At 39.2% G+C, this 23,033-nt stretch overlaps 1 protein-coding gene across 1 annotated transcript in view; it reads right to left on the bottom strand.

The window, feature by feature from the left end:
• Window positions 1-248: 248 nt before the first annotated feature.
• Window positions 249-23,033, bottom strand: part of LOC118896620 (bile acid-CoA:amino acid N-acyltransferase-like) — a 43,088-nt gene continuing 20,303 nt past the window's right edge. The window contains 3 exon segments of the mRNA XM_036854655.1: window positions 249-1,075; window positions 14,284-14,486; window positions 16,881-17,393. Of these exon segments, the coding sequence (XP_036710550.1) occupies window positions 443-1,075; window positions 14,284-14,486; window positions 16,881-17,307 (1,263 nt within the window). The 5' untranslated portion in view covers window positions 17,308-17,393 and the 3' untranslated portion in view covers window positions 249-442.

The following is a 23,033-nucleotide window of genomic DNA, read 5'->3' on the forward strand; positions in this document are numbered from 1 at the left end:
CACAAAGAGTAGCCCCCACTCGCCGCAACTACAGAAAACCTGCGCACAGCAACGAAGACCCAATGCAGCCAAAAGTAAATAAAATAAAATAAATAAATTTAAAATAAAAGAAGAAATCAACTCATCAGCACCTGATTCTATTCAGGATTGTTTTACAAGCCAGGGGATTCTGTGGTTCATTTTTGGTAATTTTTTTCCCTAGAGAATTGCTGTAATTGTAAACTGAAATATTTTAGAACAGGCAGAGCTCTAAGTTTATATTTCTAAAAATAAAAACGCCTCAGTTTATAATATTAGATTAAGTGGAAGCCATTTTTCCCTTTCCAAAGTCAAAGCATACCATTCGCAGTCTTCCTGCCTTCTCTTGCCATAACTTCCTTCTTACAAGAAGAGGTCAAAAGCATTGTTCCATGAAAATCAAGTGGAGGGCTGGTAAAGCATCCTATTGCTTCTGTATTTCCAGGAATATTTGCTCTTCTAAGAGACAACTGGTCACAACTGGAACAAGGTGTTTCCTGAGAAACTTCTGGATCTCCTTCCAAGAACGTTCTTGTGCAGCTACATGTGGGATCACTTCTCCTCCCCAGTGCATGAAGAGGCAGAGATTGGAGATCCTCGAGGCACAGCACAGTGGGGAGTAGGGGGGCTCTATCAGGTGGCCTACCCCTGGGTAAGACAGCAGGGTCCAGTTGTTCTTCCCATGTCTCCTCAGCTGTTCTGTGGCTTGCTCTGTGTATACTTTGCTGTTGACATTCATATCTTCTTCTCCCACAATGAAGAGGAAATGTCCCTGGGCCTTTTCAATGGGGAGAAAAAAAGTCTCACTGGCTTCAGCTCTAGTATCCTCAAAAATGCGCTGTAACTCTACTAATCCTAAGGTACTGATGGATAGTGAATGAGGAGAGAACAGCCAGGGCTGATTTATCTGACCACGATATACCTGTGGAATGTCAAGAATAAAGTTGGGCCCGTTAATAAGCGCGGCGGCTGTGACTTGCTTTAGGTGAATAGCCATGGAGAGTCCAGTCTCTGCTGTTTTGGACATGGAGACTACCCCAATACCCAGGCTAAGGACCTGTAAAAAATTAATAAACAAAAACCCCAATTAAATACAATCCGGAGACCAGAAGGGGGAGCTCTCACACCCTGCAACAATAGCAGAGCCCAAAAGGTAGAAAGACTGCTCTTCTTTCCAGGCAACGACTCAGCCAGTGAAAAGCCTTGGGCTCTTTGTTTACTGCCCTTCCCATCTTCCTTTTCCCCTCCAGGAAATCCTTCTCCTTCCCTTGCTGTGCAGGGACTTGCACATGCTTCACCATGGTTCCAGACCCCAAATTGCAATCTCAGCTGATCCTGAATAAGTCCATCTTTGCCGGAGAAATATCTGGCATTCTATTTGTTTTAGGGTAACATTTGGTGGCTCATACAAGGACCAGAGGAGACCCCCCAAAGGTTCTAGGGCTGGTGAGCAAAGAGTTGCAGTATCCATGGTTGAGCCTTTTATTGCTCACTGCTTCTCTCGCTGACCCTGGGTACATCTTTCTCCTGGATTCGAGCCCTTGTGGTCTGTGGAATAAGAATGCTGTCTGCCATATCAGTAAGCAAAAGATGTTGTGGGGGGGAATTCCCTGGCGGCGCAGTGGTTGAGAGTCTGCCTGCCAATGCAGGGGACACGGGTTCGAGCCCTGGTCTGGGAGGATCCCACATGCCGCGGAGCAACTAGGCCCGTGAGCCACAACTACTGAGCCTGCGCGTCTGGAGCCTGTGCTCCGCAACAAGAGAGGCCGCGATAGTGAGAGGCCCGCGCACCGCGATGAAGAGTGGCCCCCGCTCGCCACAACTAGAGAAAACCCTCGCACAGAAACGAAGACCCAACTCAGCCATAAATAAATAAATAAATAAATATATATTTAAAAAAAAAAAAAAAAAAGATGTTGTGGCCATCAAGCCATCAGTCATTTACAGCCGCACCTGCCCACCCCCAACCCCCCACGGAGAGCCCTGAGGGAACTTGGGATGGAAACAAAGAGGATGCTGGCTTTAGATAACTGAGGCGCATATCAAAGGAATGATTTCAGCGAGCCCAGAATCTTGCATCTTCCTGTACAAAGAAAAGCGCTAAATTCATTAACTTGAGATGTCTGGTTTTCTTTAATTAAGAGTAATCTTTTGATGTACCAGGTTTTTGTTGCCAAACTCCTACATATCCTGGCTTCTCCCTTACCTCTTCAGAGCAGTCCCTCAGAGCTATCTGAGAGACTGCTCCTGGGCTTAAGTCCTTAGTTTGTCTGCCACAAAAACATAATTCTCAAATTTGAGGTTGTGCTTTTCTTTTCTTTCTTTTTTTTTTTTTTCAGTTGACACCTCTTTGCATTTGAAGCTCTTCAGGCTGTGTGCGGGATCTATTTTAAAGTTTCATTCTTTCTGGTTAAAGCCTTGCTCTGTATGCAAGTACTCTTTTGGCACTTCAATCTGATTCTGAGATCAGACAGTTTCAACTGAAATTGGCTGAGAAGCTGTCAGCTGAGTTCCTTCAGGTACAGGGGCTGTTTCACTGAAACTGAGTCAGTTCAGCCATCAGCCCTTCCTTTGGAATAGGAGCTGTTCCATGGAACTAGCTGAGAAACCTTTGGCCTGGCTCCTCCAGGATGAAGCTGTTCCCTTAGAACTGGCTGGTATTAGGCCTGCAGACACTGTGAATGCAAGCTGTTTAAATTGAGCTGTAAATTGTTTAAGCTGTTGGAAAATTATTCTTTTACTCTAGAGAAAAATCTCTGAGAAAAGGGATCCCAGTTATATAAATATTTTGAGGGCACCCCCCCTCCCCCGCACTGAGACTCTAGCCAATTTTATATTTAAAAACCTTGGTTCTTCCTCATGCACATTTCTAACTAAATGGACTGACCTGACCAAAGGCAATTTAGAATATCAATAGCCATTATAGGTAATTTTGAAATCCCTGAACTTAATTTTCTTAAAACCAAATTGGATTACAAGAGCTCAAAAATCTTCAGACCTGAATGGAATGCCTATTTTGACTGGTATTTTGAGGTGATGGAATAAAATTTACGTTTTGAGTCCAGACAAGAAAATTTAAGCATAACATGGCCCCTGTCTGTATTGGGCCCTCCCTATGTGCAATGTGCATCTGCATTATACATTAACCAAATCGCCTCAAAGCAGGAATGCCCGCTTGACCATAAAGATCAACATTTTCCCTTCTTCATACACCAGCAATGTAACTCCTTGAAAGATAACATTCTTTTTTTTTTAATTTTTTTAACATCTTTATTGCAGTATAATTGCTTTACAATGGTGTGTTAGTTTCTGCTTTATAACAAAGTGAATCAGCTATACATATACATATATCCCCATATCTCCTCCCTCTTGTGTCTACCTCCCAACCTCCCTATCCCACCCCTCTAGGTGGTCACAAAGCACAGAGCTGGTCTTCCCGTGTGATGCAGCTGCTTCCCACTAGCTATCTATTTTACATTTGGTAGTATATATAAGTCCATGCCACTCTCTCACTTCGTCCCAGCTTACCCTTCCCCCTCCCCATGTCCTCAAGTCCATTCTCTATGTCTGAGTTTTTATTTCTGTCCACCCCTAGGTTCTTCAAAACCACTTTTTTTTTTTTTTTAGATTCCATATATATGTGTTAGCATACAGTATTTGTTTTTCTCTCTCTGACTTACTTCACTCTGTATGACAGACTCTAGGCCCATCCACCTCACTACAAATAATTGAATTTTGTTTCTTTTTATGGCTGAGTAATATTCCATTGTATATATGTGCCACATCTTCTTTATCCATTCATCTGTTGAGGGACACTTAGGTTACTTCCATGTCCTGGCTATTGTAAATAGCACTGCAATGAACATTGTGGTACATGACTCTTTTTGAATTATGGTTTTCTCAGGGTATATGCCCAGTAGTGGGATTGCTGGGTCATATGGTAGTTCTATTTTTAGTTTTTTAAGGAACCTCCATACTTTTCTCCATAGTGGCTGTATCAATTTACATTCCCACCAACAGTGCAAGAGGGTTCCCTTTTCTCCACACCCTCTCCAGCATTTATTGTTTGTAGATTTTTTGATGATGGACATTCTACTGGTGTGAGGTGATACCTCACTGTAGTTTTGATTTGCATTTCTCTAATGATTAGTGATGTTGAGCATCCTTTCATGTGTTTGTTGGTAATCAGTATATCCTCTTTGGAGAAATGTCTATTTAGGTCTTCTACCCATTTTTGGATTGGGTTGTTTGTTTTCTTGATATTCAGCTGCATGAGCTGCTTGTAAATTTTGGAGATTAATCCTTTGTCAGTTGCTTCATTTGAAAATATTTTCTCCCATTCTGAGGGTTGTCTTTTCGTCTCGTTTATGGTTTCCTTTGCTGTGCAAAAGCTTTTTAGATTCATTAGGTCCCATTTGCTTATTTTTGTTTTTATTTCCATTTCTCTAGGAGGTGGGTCAAAAAGGATCTTGCTGTGATTTATGTCATAGAGTGTTCTACCTATGTTTTCCTCTAAGAGTTTGATAGTGTCTGGCCTTACATTTAGGTCTTTAATCCATTTTGAGTTTATTTGGGTGTATGGTGTTAGGGAGTGTTCTAATTTCATATTTTTACATGTACCTGTCCAGTTTTCCCAGCACAACTTACTGAAGAGGCTGTCTTTTCTCCACTGTATATTCTTGCCTCCTTTATCAAAGATAAGGTGACCATAGGTGCGTGGGTTTATCTCTGGGCTATCTATCCTGTTCCATTGATCTATATTTCTGTTTTTGTGCCAGTACCATACTGTCTTGATTACTGTAGCTTTGTAGTATAGTGTGAAGTCAGGGAGCCTGATTCCTCCAGCTCCGTTTTTCTTTCTCAAGATTGCTTCGGCTATTCGGGGTCTTTTGTGTTTCCATACAAATGGTGAAATTTTTTGTTCTAGTTCTGTGAAAAATGCCAGTGGTAGTTTGATAGGGATTGCATTGAATCTGTAGATTGCTTTGGGTAGTAGAGTCATTGTCACAGTGTTGATTCTTCCAATCCAAGAACATGGTATATCTCTCCATCTGTTTGTATCATCTTTAATTTCTTTCATCAGTGTCTTATAGTTTTCTGCATATAGGTCTTTTGTCTCCTTAGGTAGGTTTATTCCTAGGTATTTTATTGTTTTTGTTGCAGTGGTAAATGGGAGTGTTTCCTTAATTTCTCTTTGAGATTTTTCATCATTAGTGTATAGGAATGCAAGAGATTTCTGTGCATTAATTTTGTATCCTGCTACTTTACCAAATTCATTGATTAGCTCTAGTAGTTTTCTCGTAGCATCTTTAGGATTCTCTATGAATAATGTCATGTCATCTGCAAACAGTGACAGCTTTACTTCTTCTTTTCCGATTTGTATCCCTTTTATTTCTTTTTCTTCTCTGATCGCTGTGGCTAAAACTTTCAAAACTATGTTGAATAATAGCGGTGAGAGTGGGCAACCTTGTCTTGTTCCTATCTTAGTGGAAATGGTGTCAGTTTTTGGACTATGTATCTTTGGTGAACTTTACATAAAACATCAGTGTTCCATTTTCATGTATGATCCATTGTTTTGAGAATGTATATAACTGTGCCTTTGACTTCTAAACAAGCGGAACAGTCCTCAAAAGGAACAGTCCTTTTCCTTTCTGCAAGACTGTCTCCTGGGTTAAAATCCTCAGCTTGGCTTGAATAAAATTCTCTATTTCTCCTTAAGATCAACTGTTGATTAATTTTTCATCCATAGTGACTTCCTAACATTATCAGGAGTCTAAAATTGCCTCTCTGCAAAATAAGATTTTAAGATTAACTGAGGCAAATGAATGATTAAAAAAGATAAAATGGCTCCTGAAGACTCAAACTCTTCTTTGGCTTCTTCATCTCAGCCTTTGCCTCTGATGCCATCTTGTCTCCCTCCCTCACTCCCTCATGCCCAGACTCTGCCCTGGGCACCATCTTCCTCCTTCCCTTCAAAGCCACCTACACCTCCTCTATACCTTCAATTTATTCATACTAATTGTCTTACCAAATTCCCTTCTTCTCTGAAACTCTCCCCACACCCTTTTTCTCTGAACTTATCAGAGCCAGTCCCTTTAAAACTAAGCCTTCTGAGGATGCAAAGGCTTTATTTTTTATATTTCCTGAACTAAAGCTGAACTGTGAGCCATAGTCAAAGATTTTCCCAAAGTAACCAAAGATCCTCACAGGTTTGGTAAGTAATTTAATATAGTCGTTCAAACTTATCAACCTGGTTTTTCTAACATATATCTACTAGTTCATATGCTTGTCAGTGAAGGCCAGGCCCAGCATTAGATGAAAACTCCTAATTGGGAAAATCCTGAAAGTTCCCTCTGATGGAGAAAATTTTCACACATTGAGGTATGGAGAAGTCATCTTGGCTTACACATTGTTCAGCTTGAACTTTGTGTGAACTAAAACAGCCTGTCAAACACACACAACACATCTGCTTTAACCATTAAGGTAAAGAATGTCTGTTTTGAAGATAAGGATAAAAAACTCCCTTCTTATGACGTCCATATTAACACTCCCTCAAAGATAAGGTTCACTTCCCAGACAGCAGGGTCCTGTTGTCTCACTCTCTATATACTAAACCTGTCTCTTTTGGAAACTTGAAGGAATATACCCCTGTCGTGTTTGATGTATGTTCTTTGCTCTGATAAGGTATATGACTATGCTAAAAACCGTGCTTCAACTGAGCAGTTTCTTAGAGTTATCTGAGAGGCTGTCTCCTGGGCTACAGTCCTCAGTTTGGCAAATAAAACTCTTTTCTATTCCTATTACAGATTGTTTATTGATTATTTCCATCAACACCTAAGAGTAAAACACGGAGACCAACCTGCTAACTTACCTATGATCAAGCTTGGGCAATTGCTAGGTGACTTTTTCAAAACCTGTTGATTGGAACAAAATTCAGGCTTTTACATGAAAACTTGATGAATCTGCTCATGACTATTACAATCGACTTCAGATTATTTTTAAAGAAAATTCTGACCTTCTTTTAGAGGTTGATTCCACTCAGATAGCTTTAAACTTTATACTTATTAATGGGCTGAACCAGGACCATTCCCTTCTAGTAAAAAGAACCAGGATGGGATGGGAAACTAGAGTTTTCCACTCCAGAGTGTAGTGAATCTGGCAAACCAGCTGTCTCTCACTCTAAATGAGTCACCTCAATGAAAAACCACTGAAATTCTTAATCTTCAACTCCAGCAAATGAAGGTCCCTAAATGAAACCAAAACCCTCCCAGTTTGCCACAAAGAGCTATTGTCACAAAGAGCCAGGATGTCAGAAAAAAGATTGTTACAAATTTAAGCATTTTAGGCACCTTCCGCCCTCTAATCAGTCTTTCCAATGTCCTCTGAATTCTCAACAATGGGGCTCAGGGGGACTACAGGGGCTCTTCCTAATCTTCCCACTTAATAGAATTGGAGAAACATTTCTCCAGATTGGGGGTGAATCTCTTTCAGTCCTAACTGACAATGGAACCACAATCTTGGTACTCAACACCACTACTATAAAGCAGTCCCTGCCTTGGAGTACTAAAACAGTTCAAACAGTGGGATCTCTAATGAACCCCAAGAGCTTCCTATCTCTGAACCTATTCCCTTTTGTTTAGGCCCTTTGAGAGATACACACCCTTTTCTCCTTAGTTCCTCTGCCCTTATCCATTTATTAGGTCAAGACTTCTTAAAGAAGTATCCATGGCAGAGTTTCTTTATCCCAAAGGGGGGAAATAATTCTAGATTTGACAATAGTCATCAAAGTAACCAATCATGTAAATTAAATCACCCTTTGACATCTTTAATTGCTTCAGCTCTGACAGTCCTAGAGCTGATTCTGAAAACTCTGATTATTTGTCCCTATTGAATCAGCTACCACCCTTCTACGGACAAAATCTCCACCTGACACTGGCAAAATTTACAGCGTGCCTCCCATCACGATTCAGATAAGTCCCTCAAAATCTCTTCCCGGAATTAATCAATACCCTATAAGTAAAGAAGCCCTTCAAGGCATGAAGCCCATAATAGAAGATTACAGGTCTCAAGACATCATTATCCCTTGTACTAGTCTTTCTAATACTTCTATTTAACCTGTGAGAAAACCTAAGGACCCAGGATGGAGGTTCATCCAGGACCTCCAAGTAATAAACAACACTGTTATCCCTCGACCCCCTGTTGTTCCTAACCCTCATATGTTACTAACATCCATTCTCACTGAAAGTGAATTCTTTACTGTAATTGATTTATGCAGTGCATTCTCTAGTATTCCAGTTGACGAAGCCAGCCAATAACTTTTGCCTTCACTTGGGAAGAAAAACAATTCACTTGGACACTAATGCCTCAGGTTTAACTGAGTCCTTATTTCTCAAATCCTGAAGGCTGATCTGGATGATATAAATTACCTTAGAGGTTCTATTTTGTTGCAATATGTGGATGATTTGCTTCTTTGCTCTCCTTCTCAAGCCTCCTCATAGGAAGACAGCATCCACTTGCTAAAGCTTTTAGCCTCAAAGGGACATAAAATTACCAAAGAAAAACTGTAGTTTGTCCAAACCCAGGTTTGATATTTAGGGCATCTGATATCAGAACAAGAACTACACCTATATCCAGATAGACTTTATAGTGTCCTAAGTTTCCCAAAACCCCAAACTAAACATTATCTGTGACTATTTCTTGGGTTAGTTGGTTATGCTGAAATGAGATCCCAAATTTCTCTCTTATGGCCAAACCTCTGTATGTTTTATTCAAGAATAACAACCCCAGCCCAATTTAATGGGAAAAATCAGATGACGTAGCTTTTAAGGCCTTAAAGGAGAGTTTGAAGAACCCACCTGCCCTGGGGCATCCCAATTATCAGATTCCCTTTTTCCTTTTTGTATATGAAAAAGAAGGAAATACCCTTGGGGTACTCATCCCATAACACAGGGACCACCATTGACCCATAGGGTATTATAGTCAGCAACTGGACCCTGTAATATGGGGATACCTGCCTTGCCTTAGAGTCATGAGGCCCCTGCTCTTTCAGTTAAAACCATTGAGAAAATCGTTGTGGGATCCACTTTAACCATTTTTGTACTTCATGCATTAGAAGCTTTCCTGAATTCTCATCACTCTCAACATTTCTCAGTCAGCCACTTCACCCCCATGAAGTCCTTTTGTTAACTGCCCCTCACATAACTCTTCTATATTGTATTAAGCTTAACCCTGCTACTCTTCTCTACATCACTGACGAAGTCCCTTTTGACAGCTTAACGTTGAGAGATCACCTCCTGACTGCTCATGATGATCTACAGGAAAATCCTCTGAGTAATGCTGACCTCTCATGGTTCACTGGTGGTTCTTATTTAAAAGCTGCTAGTGGCAAATATTGTGCTGGGTAAGCTACTTCAACTCCTTTGATGTTGTTGAGGCAGCATCTTTACCTATGGCTACTTTGGCCAAACAGGCTGAATTATACACTCTTACATGGGCTTGTACTTTAGACAAGGACAAAACTGGCAATATTTATACTGATAGCAGATATGCTTTCAGAGTAGCTCATGATTTTGGAATGTTGTAGAAGCAACATGGCTTCCTTACTCCCAGCAGAAATAAAATTTTAAATGGCCCCTATGTTCAGAAATTTTTACCTGCTGCCTTAGCTATTATTAATACTTTGGGAGCATTCTAACCCTGACTCTCTGCAAGCTAAGGAAATAACCTTGCTGACATTTCTGCAAAAAAAGGCTGGTCTTAAAGGGACCAGCAGCAGCCAAACCTTTGTCATGGTCCAAAGAGTTTTTCCCCAAGTGGTAACTTAAGAAAACTCGCTAGAGAAGTCCAAAAATAGGCCTCAGAAAAGGAAAAACAAGATTGGAAATTCAACAATTGTTGGTTTGATAAAAAGAGAAAGCTCTTGTTTAGACCAAATAACAACCCAGTCCTACCAGAGACTCTAAAATTCCCACTCCTCCCCACTGCATATGCATTAAACTATTGATCTATTGACAAAATGACAGCATTCATGAATCAGTAGTGGTGGGGAAACACTAACTAACCCATGAAAAGTGCATACCTCACTTGTCCCACTTGTCCAAAATACAACCCAGGGAAGCCTGTTCATACTGCTCCCAGACATTTTTAACTGCCTAATAGACCATTCGAGGTCTGACAAATGGGTTTCATACAACTTTCTCCACCTCATGGATATAAATATGTTTTAGTCATGGTCTGTATGTTTTCACAATGGACTGTTGCCTTCCCTTACAGACAGGCTACTGCCTTTTCTGTGGCTAAAGTCCTTTTGGAAAAGATTATCTGTACCTGGGGAACTCCTCTTCAATTTCATAGTGATCAAGGAACCCTTTTACTGACCAGGTGCTTTGATAAGTCTGTGCTGTTTGGCTGGTTTTACACATTTCACTGTACTTTCCGCTCTCAAACCTTTGGCTTAGTCGAACACACCAGTGGCATTATTAAGACTCAGTTAGCAAAATTGGTACAGGCCCTCTAAGTACTTTGACCAAAAACATTGCCATTCGTTCTTCTAAATCTCAGATCCATACTTTTTGGAACCCATAAACTCTCACCCTTTGTGACAGTCAAATGACACCCAATGTTTTGGCTCCTGCTTCTTTTGACCCACAACTGATAAAAGAAGAGATACTCCAATATTGCAAAGGCCTAATTGCTTCTATTAAAAATAACTATGTTTTGGTAGAACAATCTTTTCACAGTGTACTCTTGGGAGACAAGGACCTTATGATTCACATTCTGCAACCTGGAGATTTCATCTACTGGAAAAGACACTTCCATAAAAGCTCTCTTCAGCCTCACAGGAAAGGCCCTTGTGCACCAAACTCCAAGGAATAGACTCTTGGATTCATGTGACACATCTAAAGAAAGCATCAAACCCTGACTAGACCTGCACATCATCCAGTGACCTGAAAGTAAAGATTTCCCAGAATTGAAGCAGATGACATCTGATGAGACAACTTTCCCAAGATATTCAGACCAGGTCTACTGGAAGTTTGCCAACTTTTGATGATGACATAATGCTTTAGATGATCTTGATAACATATGGATTTTAGATTAAAAGTGCCTGATAGTTGTCCCTCCCTGTTACTTGCATGGTACCTCAACTGGTTTCCAATCTATGCACTTGCCCTCCAGTGTGAGACACTACACCCAGAAAAGGTCCTTCCTGGCATTGAGGGACAAAAAGCTGCTGAAACAGGAATACCTGACTCTTGATCAGTGATGTTTTCAGAGAAAGATCTTGATCTAAAGGGGGAAATGTAAAAAATTAATAAACTAGAAATCTCAATTAAATAGAGTTGGGAGACTAGAAGGGGGAGCTCTCATACCCTGTAACAAAGTCCAACTAGAAGAAGAAATACTCCTCTTCTTTCCTGGCAAGGATTCAGCCAATGAAAAGCCATAGAGTCTTTGTTTACTATAGCTCTTCCCCCGCCCACTTCCTTTTCCCCTCCATAAAAGTGCTCTCTTTCCCTTGCTGTGTTGGGACTTGCACGTGGCTCTCCATGGTTGAGACACCAAATTCCAGTTCTCTGCTGATCTCAAATAAACCCATCTTTGCTAGAGAAATATCTGGAGGTCTATTTATTTTAGGTCAATAGTCCCGAAAATAATAGAAATGAGATGTTGATTCTATCCATCATTTAGCAAAACCCTACAATCTCAAACAACCAAAGAACTTCAATGGCCAGTGGGAACAAAGCACGTACTAATCCCACCCACGCGCCCAGTTCTAGAGTTTTGGAATATGTAACTAATGTCCAAGGAAAATGCTCCTTCAAGAATATGTCAGGTTCTACTGACTGAATACTATGGATTTAACATTGCTGATAATGCTGGCATGTTGACTTAATGTCTGAAACTGCCACGGCCATCTTGTGACCTTGAGGAGAAGGCCAGGAAATTACAGAAATGTCAATCCAGTCTCCTCAGTAAGAAACTCCAAACTAAAGCTGGAACCACATATCTCCAGATCTGTTACATGAGAGAATAAAATGTCTTATGTTGATGTTGTTTAAGCCACACTCAGTGACTTTTCTGGAAACATAGCCAGAACATTCCTAATGGATTCACCATGGGAGGAACACGTGCTAAAACTCAGGAGCAGTGCATTCAGGTAACCATAGTAGCTCTTCATTACTTGAGTTTAGAGTATCAGACGGGAAGTAGCAAAATAAGGCTGGAAAAGAAAACAGCAGCTTGACAGGGAATGGCTTTGAAGAACATGCTAATAAGCAGCCTTCACTCTTTTCCTAACTACAGTGGGGAAACAGGACAGATTTTAAGGAGAGGCATAAGATAAGGCAGAAGTATGCAGAAGTCAGATTATGGAAAATTTTATCTAACATGCTAGGAAGCCTGACTAGGAAGCCTAGTAAATTGGGAGATGGTTAAGCAAGAGAGTAAAATAACTGTGCTCTAGAAAAACCAGTCTTATGACTCTGACTTGCAAAACTGGAGGCAGAAAAGCCAAGCTTATTGCAATGGTACAGGCAAGAAATAATGGTGCCCTGAGCTAAGCAACACCAGCAGGGATAAAAAGGAAACAAGACAATGAATTAGTTATGAGTGCAGAATATACAGCTCCTAGTTACCAATTTGGTATAGGAGAGCAAAGGAAAAGAAGGAGTTAAAGTTTTTGTTGTTGTTGTTGTTGTTTTTATACAAAATAAAGCCTTCATTCTCCTTGAGCACTGGCCCCATGCAAGGATAGTTTCAGAGAGTCACATCTCTTCTAAAGCCTTACTGATTCCCTAGATTTTCTTAGGAAAAAAAAGACATTTTATTAAGTAATGTTTGGGGGTTTTTTCTTACTATTTAGAAAAATATGAATGAATGTACCACTTGTATCTAGCTGACATAAATGTGAGAAATTCTTATGGTAAAGGGGGAAAAAATGAAACAAATTGAGTCATAGATACACTCCATTTTTCATCCTGCATATTAAGAGAAGTGGCTTGAACCACCCTCCCCCCTGCCCTTTGGGTTAAAAGAAACTTTCAAGCTCTGAAATTCTATATCAAGTTAAAAGATATAGTCACAGTTATGGCAAGGAGAGATGAGAACTCAGAATGGATTTGGCCATGGAAGATAAAGTAAAAGCCAGTATAACATGGATGAAGGTGACTCAGATATATGCAGGCTTTATCTAATTTACTTCTGGCCTTTGGCAGAACACTAACTCTTATTACAACGTCTGCCACCAAATTTTCAATTGCTATCTGTGTGATATTGGTAGAAAGAATGATAGAAAAGTCACGCAGCACCTACAAGGCGACCCATGCTAAAAGAGTGAAAAGCAGAATCACATAACATTTTAATTTCTCATCTAAGCCAAGCAGAGGGCTAGCACAATGATAACAATGCCTATTTGATAGTTCAAGGACAATTCCATTATATGCATCAAAAATAGCTATTTAAAAATTCAGTGCATCAGTAGATTGTCAGCAATTGTTGCTCATCTTACAATTGCAATTCTCACAGTACTTTGGTGATCCTTATATGAGAAAGGATGCAGTACAGAGTCTTAATTACTTAGACTGCTTCTTATTAAGAAAAAAAAATTAGCAATAAATAAGGGCTAACATGCATCAACCCTCTTACAGCAGCAAAGCACATTTTAAAATTTAAAGAAGATATGTGGATTAGAAAGCACTATAGCATTATGTTTAAGACCTGTCAAGTAACTAAAAATTCAGACCCACTCTTCAAAGAAATACAGATTATCTACCTGGTTAAGTATGGTGATTTAGTAATTATCAGAGAAGGTGATAATAATAATAATTGATCAGAGTTATTGAGTATTTAGTGTTGCCTGTTACTCTAATAAGCACTTGGTTTCTAGTATTCCTTTTAATTCACAATAACCTTATGAAGTAGTGTCACTACAATATTATTTAATAGATGAAGAAACTGAGGATTAGGGGTTCTTAGTAACTTGCCCAGATTCCCACAACCAGATGGGATGGAGCCAGAAATGAAACCCATTTCTTTCTGAACCCAAAGTCAATGCATTTGATTCCATGACAGACACAGGCTAACTATGCATTTCATCTTTCTGAGCAGAAGACACGGGATACAAAATAAATCATGTGAATAATATAAATATGTAATAGAATTTCAAGTTCACTGAGGGAGAATCATACTTGGAAGTTAAAAGAAGTCACAGAATATCATGCTTATTGAAAAATAGGGATTGAAACTGACTGAAAAGGTCAAATTTACCTTAGGATGTCTCAGGAGAAAGTTGGCATCTTCCTCAAAATATTCCAAATCTACTTTCTCTAGTCAGAAAGGGAGGTCTTCATAGTCACAGTAAGCCAAGGCCAAGACAGCAAAGCCATGACTGGCCAGGAGACTGGTTCGGATTTCAATCAGTCCACCAATACCACCAAACAAATCAATTACCACTGGGAAACGACCCTCTCCTGAAAACAAAAAACAAACCAAAAAAACACCACAGAATTGAGTATGAAGGGAAGGTGAAAAGAAGAGAAGACAAATACGACAACACAAAGAAATGCATCACAAATTTTAGAATTAATGTATAAAATTTCAATAGAATTTCCACATTTTCAGCCTTGTTTCTGGGGCAGAATTAAAGCTGATTGAGTATATAATGGAGCATAACATTCAGAAGTTTCACTGGACACCATGTTCATTGACATGTTTAATCTCTACAGCCAAAGAGAATTCAGGACTCTTAATGAGTCATATCTATAGTGCTGGAGCAAAGAAAGCCAAAGAAATTAGGCAAGGGCTTCTTAACCTACACAAATAGGCTTCAGGAAATCAGCGAAGGTCCTGAAATTACATGCAACGCTATACATTTATATGTGCATTTTACTGATGAGAGCACCCACAGATTTAATTGGGTTCTCAAAGAAGTATATGGCTTAAAAAAAAAAAAAGTTTTGAAATGATTATGTTAGCTAAAATCCTGAATTAACACTGCTCTGTTACACTCATCTGACTCTACAGTGATGAAATTTTACACCAAAATAGGGATGGTCAGGGTATCATTCTACTCACTGTGTAGGCAGCTTGCTTCCAAAATAAAGCAGAGCTCACATACTGAAAGTAATTTATCATACCCTCATTGGGGATATACTATTATTGTATAAGTGATTTTAGCTAAGAAAGCCTGATCCTATCCATATTTGAAAGGAGTGACTTGATTTAAAGGAGTATTGGGAATTGTCAAAACAAAATATTGCTATATTTTCTCACCTTGAGAAAAGGAGAAATAAAGTGATACTGAATACATCTTGGTTTAAAAATACCACTTGAATACATGAATAGGGATGTTTTTGCATATTCTGATTGACAGTACTTAAGAGTACTGAGCCTCTTATTCTGGAAAAATGTTGTTGTTGAGAACTTCTTTGAGACCTGACTCAACCATTTTTGGCTCCACACAACACAACCCTTTTCTGTACCCCAACAGAATAAGCACCCAAATCAGGAGACCCAGCACACACAATATCTAAGAGGTTCGCAAATAGCACACCCTAAACCAGCACATCATCCCAAGGTGAAAGGCCTGAACTAATATTCAGATTCTTTTTCTTTTTTAATAGATCTTTATTGGAGTATAATTACTTCACAATACTATGTTAGTTTCTGTTGCACAACAAAGTGAATCAGCCATATGCATACACATGTCCCCATATCCCCTCCCTCTTGAGCCTCCCTCCCATCCTCCCTATCCCACCCCTCGAGGTGGTCACAAAGCACCGAGCCGAATATTCAGATTCTTAACTGAATATTAGCGTCAAGGAGGTTTGTGCCACTTACTTCCTGATTCCTACACACAATAAAGCGGTCTATATGCTAAATACTGGGGGTAAAAATTTTTCAAATTTACCCAAAAAGGTGCATGGGTCATGGTGAATTTGCAAAGGGGAGCTTTTTTTTCCTTTTACGCCATCTAACACTCCATGTTGTCAGAAACCACCTCTAACACTTCAGGTTTCCTTAACCCATCTCAGTTCTAGAAGGTGACTATTAAAAAAAAAAAAAAAAAAAGGCAGAGAGAGAGGGGGAATACATCCTGATGATGTGACGGCTGTGTCCCAAATCAAAGCACATGTCTGCATAAGGCAACCTCAGACACACCTGAAACCTGGACCTACTGAGGGCTACTTCTGGGAAATTAACTTTGCTTCATTCAGTCCCCACAATAAACTCTGAGAAATGTACCAATAGATGTTTTGAACCACTTTTCGGTATGTTGAGATCACTATGAGAAACTGAATGTTCTGATAAGTTTTATAGCCATTAGGGAGCATGTTATATTAGCTGCTGATTTATGGAATATCCTATAAATATGCAATATTTATGGAACTAGAGGGTATAAAGTTTCTTTGCATCCTCTATATTTGTTGCAATATTTCAATCCATTATATCATTATCTTATTGTGACAATCATGCAATGACTTATGCCTAAATTAAAACTCAGACATGACAGAAGCCCCAAAAGAAGCTGGGACACAGTTCCATATCAGGATGTGTGTCTTCAGATAGCTAGGCTTCAATGTGAATGAATTTCACATAAATCCAAAGCTATGGAAATCCCATAATGCAGGGACTCCATAAACTACTGTTACATCCTTAGACAGGCTCCAGAATTGCTGATATAAAACTTGAGTTGGAATGAAGTTATCACCATGTTCTTGTTCTGACCCAAAGTTAACTCTGATTCTAAGTCAGGAAAGGAACGCTCTCTATTTTATCCACATCCAAGCTAAACTTCTAGGAGGATAAGGGATTTAAAAGAGGAAAAAAAAAAAGATGACAATAACCAGGGTAATTCCACTCACCTGGAGGGAGAAGAAGAGCTCCCCGAAGGCAGCCTTCTTTGACTTGGATTCGGGTGACACCAGGTGCTACATACCACCTCTCCAAAGTCAGGCTGACCTTTGGAGTAGTGATGGCGATGTGGGTAACCATTACATCTGAATCATAAAGTTTTAATTGGACCTTCAAGGGGTTATTCATAACATCTCTTTTCAGCAGTTTAGTTAATATTTTCTCAGGTTTCAGGGACCAGAGGAGACCCATGGGGTGGACTCCTACATAATCACCTCCAAGAGAAGATGCATGCTCTAGGTCCACCTCACCAACTTCATTGGCCCTAGAGTAGGCTTGAGAATGAAACAGGTTTCCCTTTTCATCTTCCAGTGATGTCCAAAGAAGCACTATCTGAAATGGAGTTAGGCCTTTTGCTATGCACTGGCTCATCAACATGAGTGCACTTGCAGGGGTAGCTATCAGATGAATCCTTGTTACAGTGTGGTTCCTTGGATGATTCTTCACTAATGCCTTCAGTAAACCTCAACACAGAAAGAAATATGGGAGAATGAAATAAGGCAGTGATAAGGTTAATGCAAAGTAAACTGGACCAGGAATCAGGCTGCTTGGGATTCAGCTCTAACTCTCCAGTTAGTTAGCAAATATTCCGATGTAATCTTCAAGTTCAAGATTCCTAGGAGTGTTCAACAAATTTCTAGAAGTTATATAGCAAGGTGATAAGTTTCATAACAATAATGATCCAAGGCTGAGGAAGCAGCAGTCAAAATATGCATGAATGATATTAACACATCCAAGGAAAACATCACAATCTGCCATCTAGAGCCCTTGAAAAATCAAGTACGATGGAGAATAGGAGTGAGAGGTGGGGCTGAAAACAGGGGGACTTGATGAACGTCTCTATGTAAGAGACAGGTGACTCTACTACTAATCCCCTCCCTGAGTCCTGCAAACAGAATGCCTTGGCATCTAAAATTTTACCTACAAGAGCATAAAAAATAGAATGATCTTTCAAAAGAATGAGAATCAAGTCTCTAGGGAGAACAAGGAGGCTGACATATTGCTCCCTAGGAAAAAAAAATACTCATAGCTTCGTAGTTAGGATTTACCCAGTCCTAAGCAAAACTGGAAATTGACAAGCCTTTCAGGTACACAGAAGTGTTTTTGTTTTGTTAAACTCATTAGACTGCCAAGAATGCAAAGAATCTAAATGAATTAAACTCTAGCAAGTGACAGGCTCCTCATAGAAGAGAAGAAGTTTTCACTCCTACGTGGTGACTTTCAGTTATGATGAAGCAACAATAACAATAACAACAAAAACCCATAGAGAAAAATAAAGAGAAATCCATAGAAAATTTAATGCACTTGTAATGGATGTGTGTGGGCTGAATTCTCAGAATTCTGAGAAACTCCAGCCACAGAGTAAGTCTTTCTCCAACTGCCAACTCTTTCTAGGACTTGACAATGTGCTCAGGGACAATACGTCAAAGACTGAGAGCAGGGACGTGAGCTGAGGGAAATCCCTCTGAGGCTTTGCAGGCCTTTATATAAAGTAAGGCAGTTGCCTTCCAAAAGATGGAGGCAGAGTATCAAAATAGAGAGATTTCCCCTGGCTCAGAAAGCCAGGAGTGGCATGACAGAGCAATTCCTTAGTGACACTCCTTCCAGAAGGATTGTAAATCAGAGAGAAATATCCCACAGTTAGAAAAGCTAGCAACATGACAATAAAATACAAAAAATATCTCTAGCCAGTTCAACTACATATCAGATTGATTCAGCCCCTAATTCTAACAATTTGACAGAATAGAAGTATGCTCTTTTCTTGAGGTAAATATTACTTATTTTAGCTATTATTTTTATTTTATGCAAAATATCCAGAAAAAAAAAAAAAAAAAAATTACAGGCACAAAAGAAGCAAGAAAATTGACCCATGATCATGGGAGGAAACATTCAGTAGGAGGAGACATAGAAATATTCCAAAGGTGGAATAATCAGACAGTAACTTTGATACAACTACAATAGAATGCTATTCAGCAATTTTTTTAAAAAAGATTGAATTATTGATATATGCAACTTGGATGATTTACAGGGGAATGATATGAATTTTAAAAAGCCAATCCCAAATGGTTACATACTGTATGATTTCGTTTATATAACAGTCTTGAAATGACAGAATTATGGAGAACAGATTAGTGGTGGCCAAGGTTCAGGGATTGGGGTTGGGGGGGAGATGGCTATACAAGGGTACTATTAGGGAATCCTTGTGGTGGTGGAAATATTCTATATCTTGATTGTATCAATGTCAATATTCTTGTTGTCATATTGTTCTAAAATTTTGCAAGATTTTATCATAGGGGAAACTGTGTAAAGGGTCATGTGTTCGCTCTATATTACTTCTTACAACAGATGTGAATCTACCATTGTCTCAAAGTAAAAGGTTAATTTAAAAAATAAGTATGGGGACTTCCCTGGTAGCGCAGTGGTTAAGAGTCCACCTGCCAATGCAGGGGACACGGGTTCAATCCCTGGTCCGGGAAGATCTCACATGCCTTTTAAAAAAAAATAATAATAATAATAAGTATGATAAAAATGCTAAAGGATCTATTGAGAAGGCAGACAAAATACATGAAGAGACTGAGAATTTCATCTGAGCATGGAAGCTATAAAAAAATAACCAAAGAGAAAAGCTAGAAAAAAATAAAATATCAGAAATGAAGAATTCACTAGATAGACGTAACAGAGGATGGGAAACAGCTGAGTAAAGGACTAGCAAACTTAAGGACATCTCAATTGAAAGTACCCAAACTAAATCACAAAAAGAAAAAAGGGTGTAAAAGAAGAACAGAGCACTTGAGATGTGTGGGACAATATCAAATGCTCTAATATATGTGTAGTTGGTGCCTTAGAAAGAGAGGAGGTAGAGAGGCACAGAAGAAATGTTTAAAAACCTAATGGCTGGGCTTCCCTGGTGGTGCAGTGGCTGAGAATCCGCCTGCCAATGCAGGGGACACGGGTTCGAGCCCTGGTCTGGGAAGATCCCACATGCCGCGGAGCAGCTGGGCCCGTGAGCCACAACTACTGAGCCTGCGAGTCTGGAGCCTGTGCCCACACACCGCGATGAAGAGTGGCCCCCACTCGCCGCAGCTAGGGAAGGCCCTCGCACAGAAACGAAGACCCAACGCAGGCAAAAATAAATAAATAAATTAATTAATTAAAAAAAAACAAAAACAAAAACTAATGGCTGAAATTTTGCCCAAATTGTTGAAAAACATCACGCCACAATTGCAAGAATCTCAGCAAACCACAAAGACAAACACTAAGAAAACCACAACTACGGCATTATAGTCAAACTGATAATAATAAAATATAAAGAGCAAATCTTAAAAGCAGCCAGAGGAAAATGGAAACATTATATACAGGAGAACAAACAACACAAATAACATTTGACTTCCCATCACAAACAATGGAAGCCAGAAGACAATAAAATGAATCTTTAAAATGCTTAAAGGAAAAAAAAAAAAAACCTAAAATTCTTTATCTAACAAAAATACACTTCAAAAATGAAGGCAAAATAAAGACATTTCCAGGAAAAAAGAACAAAAACAGAAACCTGAGAGATTATGTCTGCAGTAGACCAGCACTACAAGAAATGCTAAAATGTTGAAATGATACTAGGTGGACAACTGGATCTGTGGGAAAGGATGAAGACCACAAAAATGGTAATTATAAAGCCCTTAAAAATCTTTACTATGTGTGCACACACATGTATTTAAATGTAATTAAAAGACTGTTTAAAACAAAAATAATAAAAATGCATTGTGGAGCTTATAGAATACATAGAAATAAAATATAATGACAAAAAGGTGGGACTGGAATATAGAATTATATTGTTGAAAGATTACTGTATTACTATTTTTCAAGTAATGCAAGATTATTTGCCAGCAGACTAAAATAACTTAAAGTTACTGTCAGAAGCTCAGCCGAGCTGGAGGAGACAGAGAGCTGAGCTGCCAGGTGTCAGAGTAGCTGATTAAAGTAACAAGCTAAAAGCAGAGTTAAGCCTTTGATCACTTACTGTGATGGGAGAAAGTGCCTGGGATAAGACAAGGGTCAAGGAATGTTGTTGGATCAGCCAGACGTGGAAGTGGTCTCACCCTTGAGGGAACCCCAAAAGATCCAGCAATTTGGAGTCAGAAGACAGCAAGGGGAAAGGGGTAGGAGTAAAAAAAGAACGGGATGCTGAGTAAGAGTGGGGAAAAGTGTCCTGAGGTTTCCTTCCTCTTTGCATAAAGAGGCCTCCGAAGAGACGTCTGAAGACCTTAGACTTTAAAAAAAGGCCTGAGATAAAGATTTAAAAAAATGATGACTCCTAAGAAGATGTGGTACATATATACAAAGTAATACAATATTACTCAGCCATAAAAAGAATGAAATAATGGCATTTGCAGCAACATGAATGGACCTGGAGATTATCATACGAAGTGAAGTAAGTCAGAGAAAGACAAATATCATATGATATTGCTTATATGCGGAATCTAAAAAAAAAATGATACAAAATGAACTTATTTACAAAACAGAAACAGACTCACAGACTTAGAAAGCAAACTTATGGTTACCGAAGGGGAAAGGTTGGGGTCGGGGGAGGGATAAATTGGGAGTTTGGGATTGAAATATACACACTATGACATTTAAAACAGATAACCAACAAGGACCTACTGTATAGCACAGGGAACTCTACTCAATATCTGTAATAACCTAAATGGGAAAATAATTTGAAAAAGAATAGACATATGTATAACTGAACCACTTTGCTGTACACCTGAAAGTAACACAACATTGTAAATCAACTATACTCCAATGTAAAATAAAAATCAAAGAAAAAAAAAGATGATGAATCCTGGTCAAGGAAGGCAAATATGAGAAGAGTATGATGAATCAGAGTGGTCTGAGTCCTTGACTGCAACTTTCTTCAGAGACTGTCATGCACTGTCTGTACCTCAAGTCTGATGCGGGGAGAGCAGCTTTCCCCCATGAAGCCTGCCAGGTAAAGACTTTGTAATTGCCCATGGTAAGGCCTGAAAAATCACATAGAGGTTTTTAACCAGAGCTGGACTCCTCAGTTACATATTATAATCTCTAAAGAAAGCACACACACACACGCACACAGACACACACACGTTTAATTAACCCCAAAAGAGGTAGGTGTTCCAATTACTATAGCTGTGTAACAAACTACTCCAAAATTTAGAGATGTGCAACAGTTATTTATTATACTCATATATTCTATGGGTCAGGAATTAGGACAGGGCTCACTGGGATCAGCTTGTCTCCATACCATGACGTCTGGTAATTCAACTGGAAGATCAAAGGCAGGGGGATAAAATCACCTGAACGCTTATTCTTTCACATGTCTGAGAGTTGATGCTGGCTCACAATTGGAGGCGTCATTTTCCCTGCATGTGGGTCTCACTGTGGTCTTTCTGCATGGGTTAGTTTGGGTTTCCTCATAGCATGGTGGCTAGATTCCAAGGGTGACCAACTCAAGAGGGATAGAGTCATATAGAGGCTATATCCTTTTTATATCCTAGCCTTGGAAGTCATATGACATAATTTCTCCCATTTTATATTGTTGTAGCAGTTACAAGTCCTCATCAAAATTCAAGTGGAGAGAACATAGACCCCTCCTCACAGTTGGAGAAATATTAGTCACATTGCTAAAAAAAAAAATGTGGAATGGGACATGTGTGCGTGTACACATGTACTTGTGTAGCCATCTTTGGGAAATGCAATCTGCCACAACAGGAAAGAAGGAATAAATAAGTAAATAATAAATGGGATGAATATAAAACATATAACAAGATGAGAGACTTAAATCCAACCACATTAATAACTGCATTAAATATAAATGAACTAAACACTCTAATTAGTTAAAGATGCAGATTGTCAGACTAATTGAAAAAGCAAATTGCTGGTTTTTTAGAAAGGTATTGTCAAGATAAAAGACAGACAGATTGAAAATAAAAGGGAAGAAAAATATAGGCAACACAGATACTGAACATAAGAAAGCTAGTGGGGTTATATGTATATCAACTTTATATCAATTTATATCAAGACTATATACAGGACTTCCCTGGTGGTTCTGTGGCTAAGACTCTGCACTCCCA

This window comes from Balaenoptera musculus, chromosome 6, assembly GCF_009873245.2.
Source record: "Balaenoptera musculus isolate JJ_BM4_2016_0621 chromosome 6, mBalMus1.pri.v3, whole genome shotgun sequence".
NCBI lineage: Eukaryota > Metazoa > Chordata > Mammalia > Artiodactyla > Balaenopteridae > Balaenoptera > Balaenoptera musculus.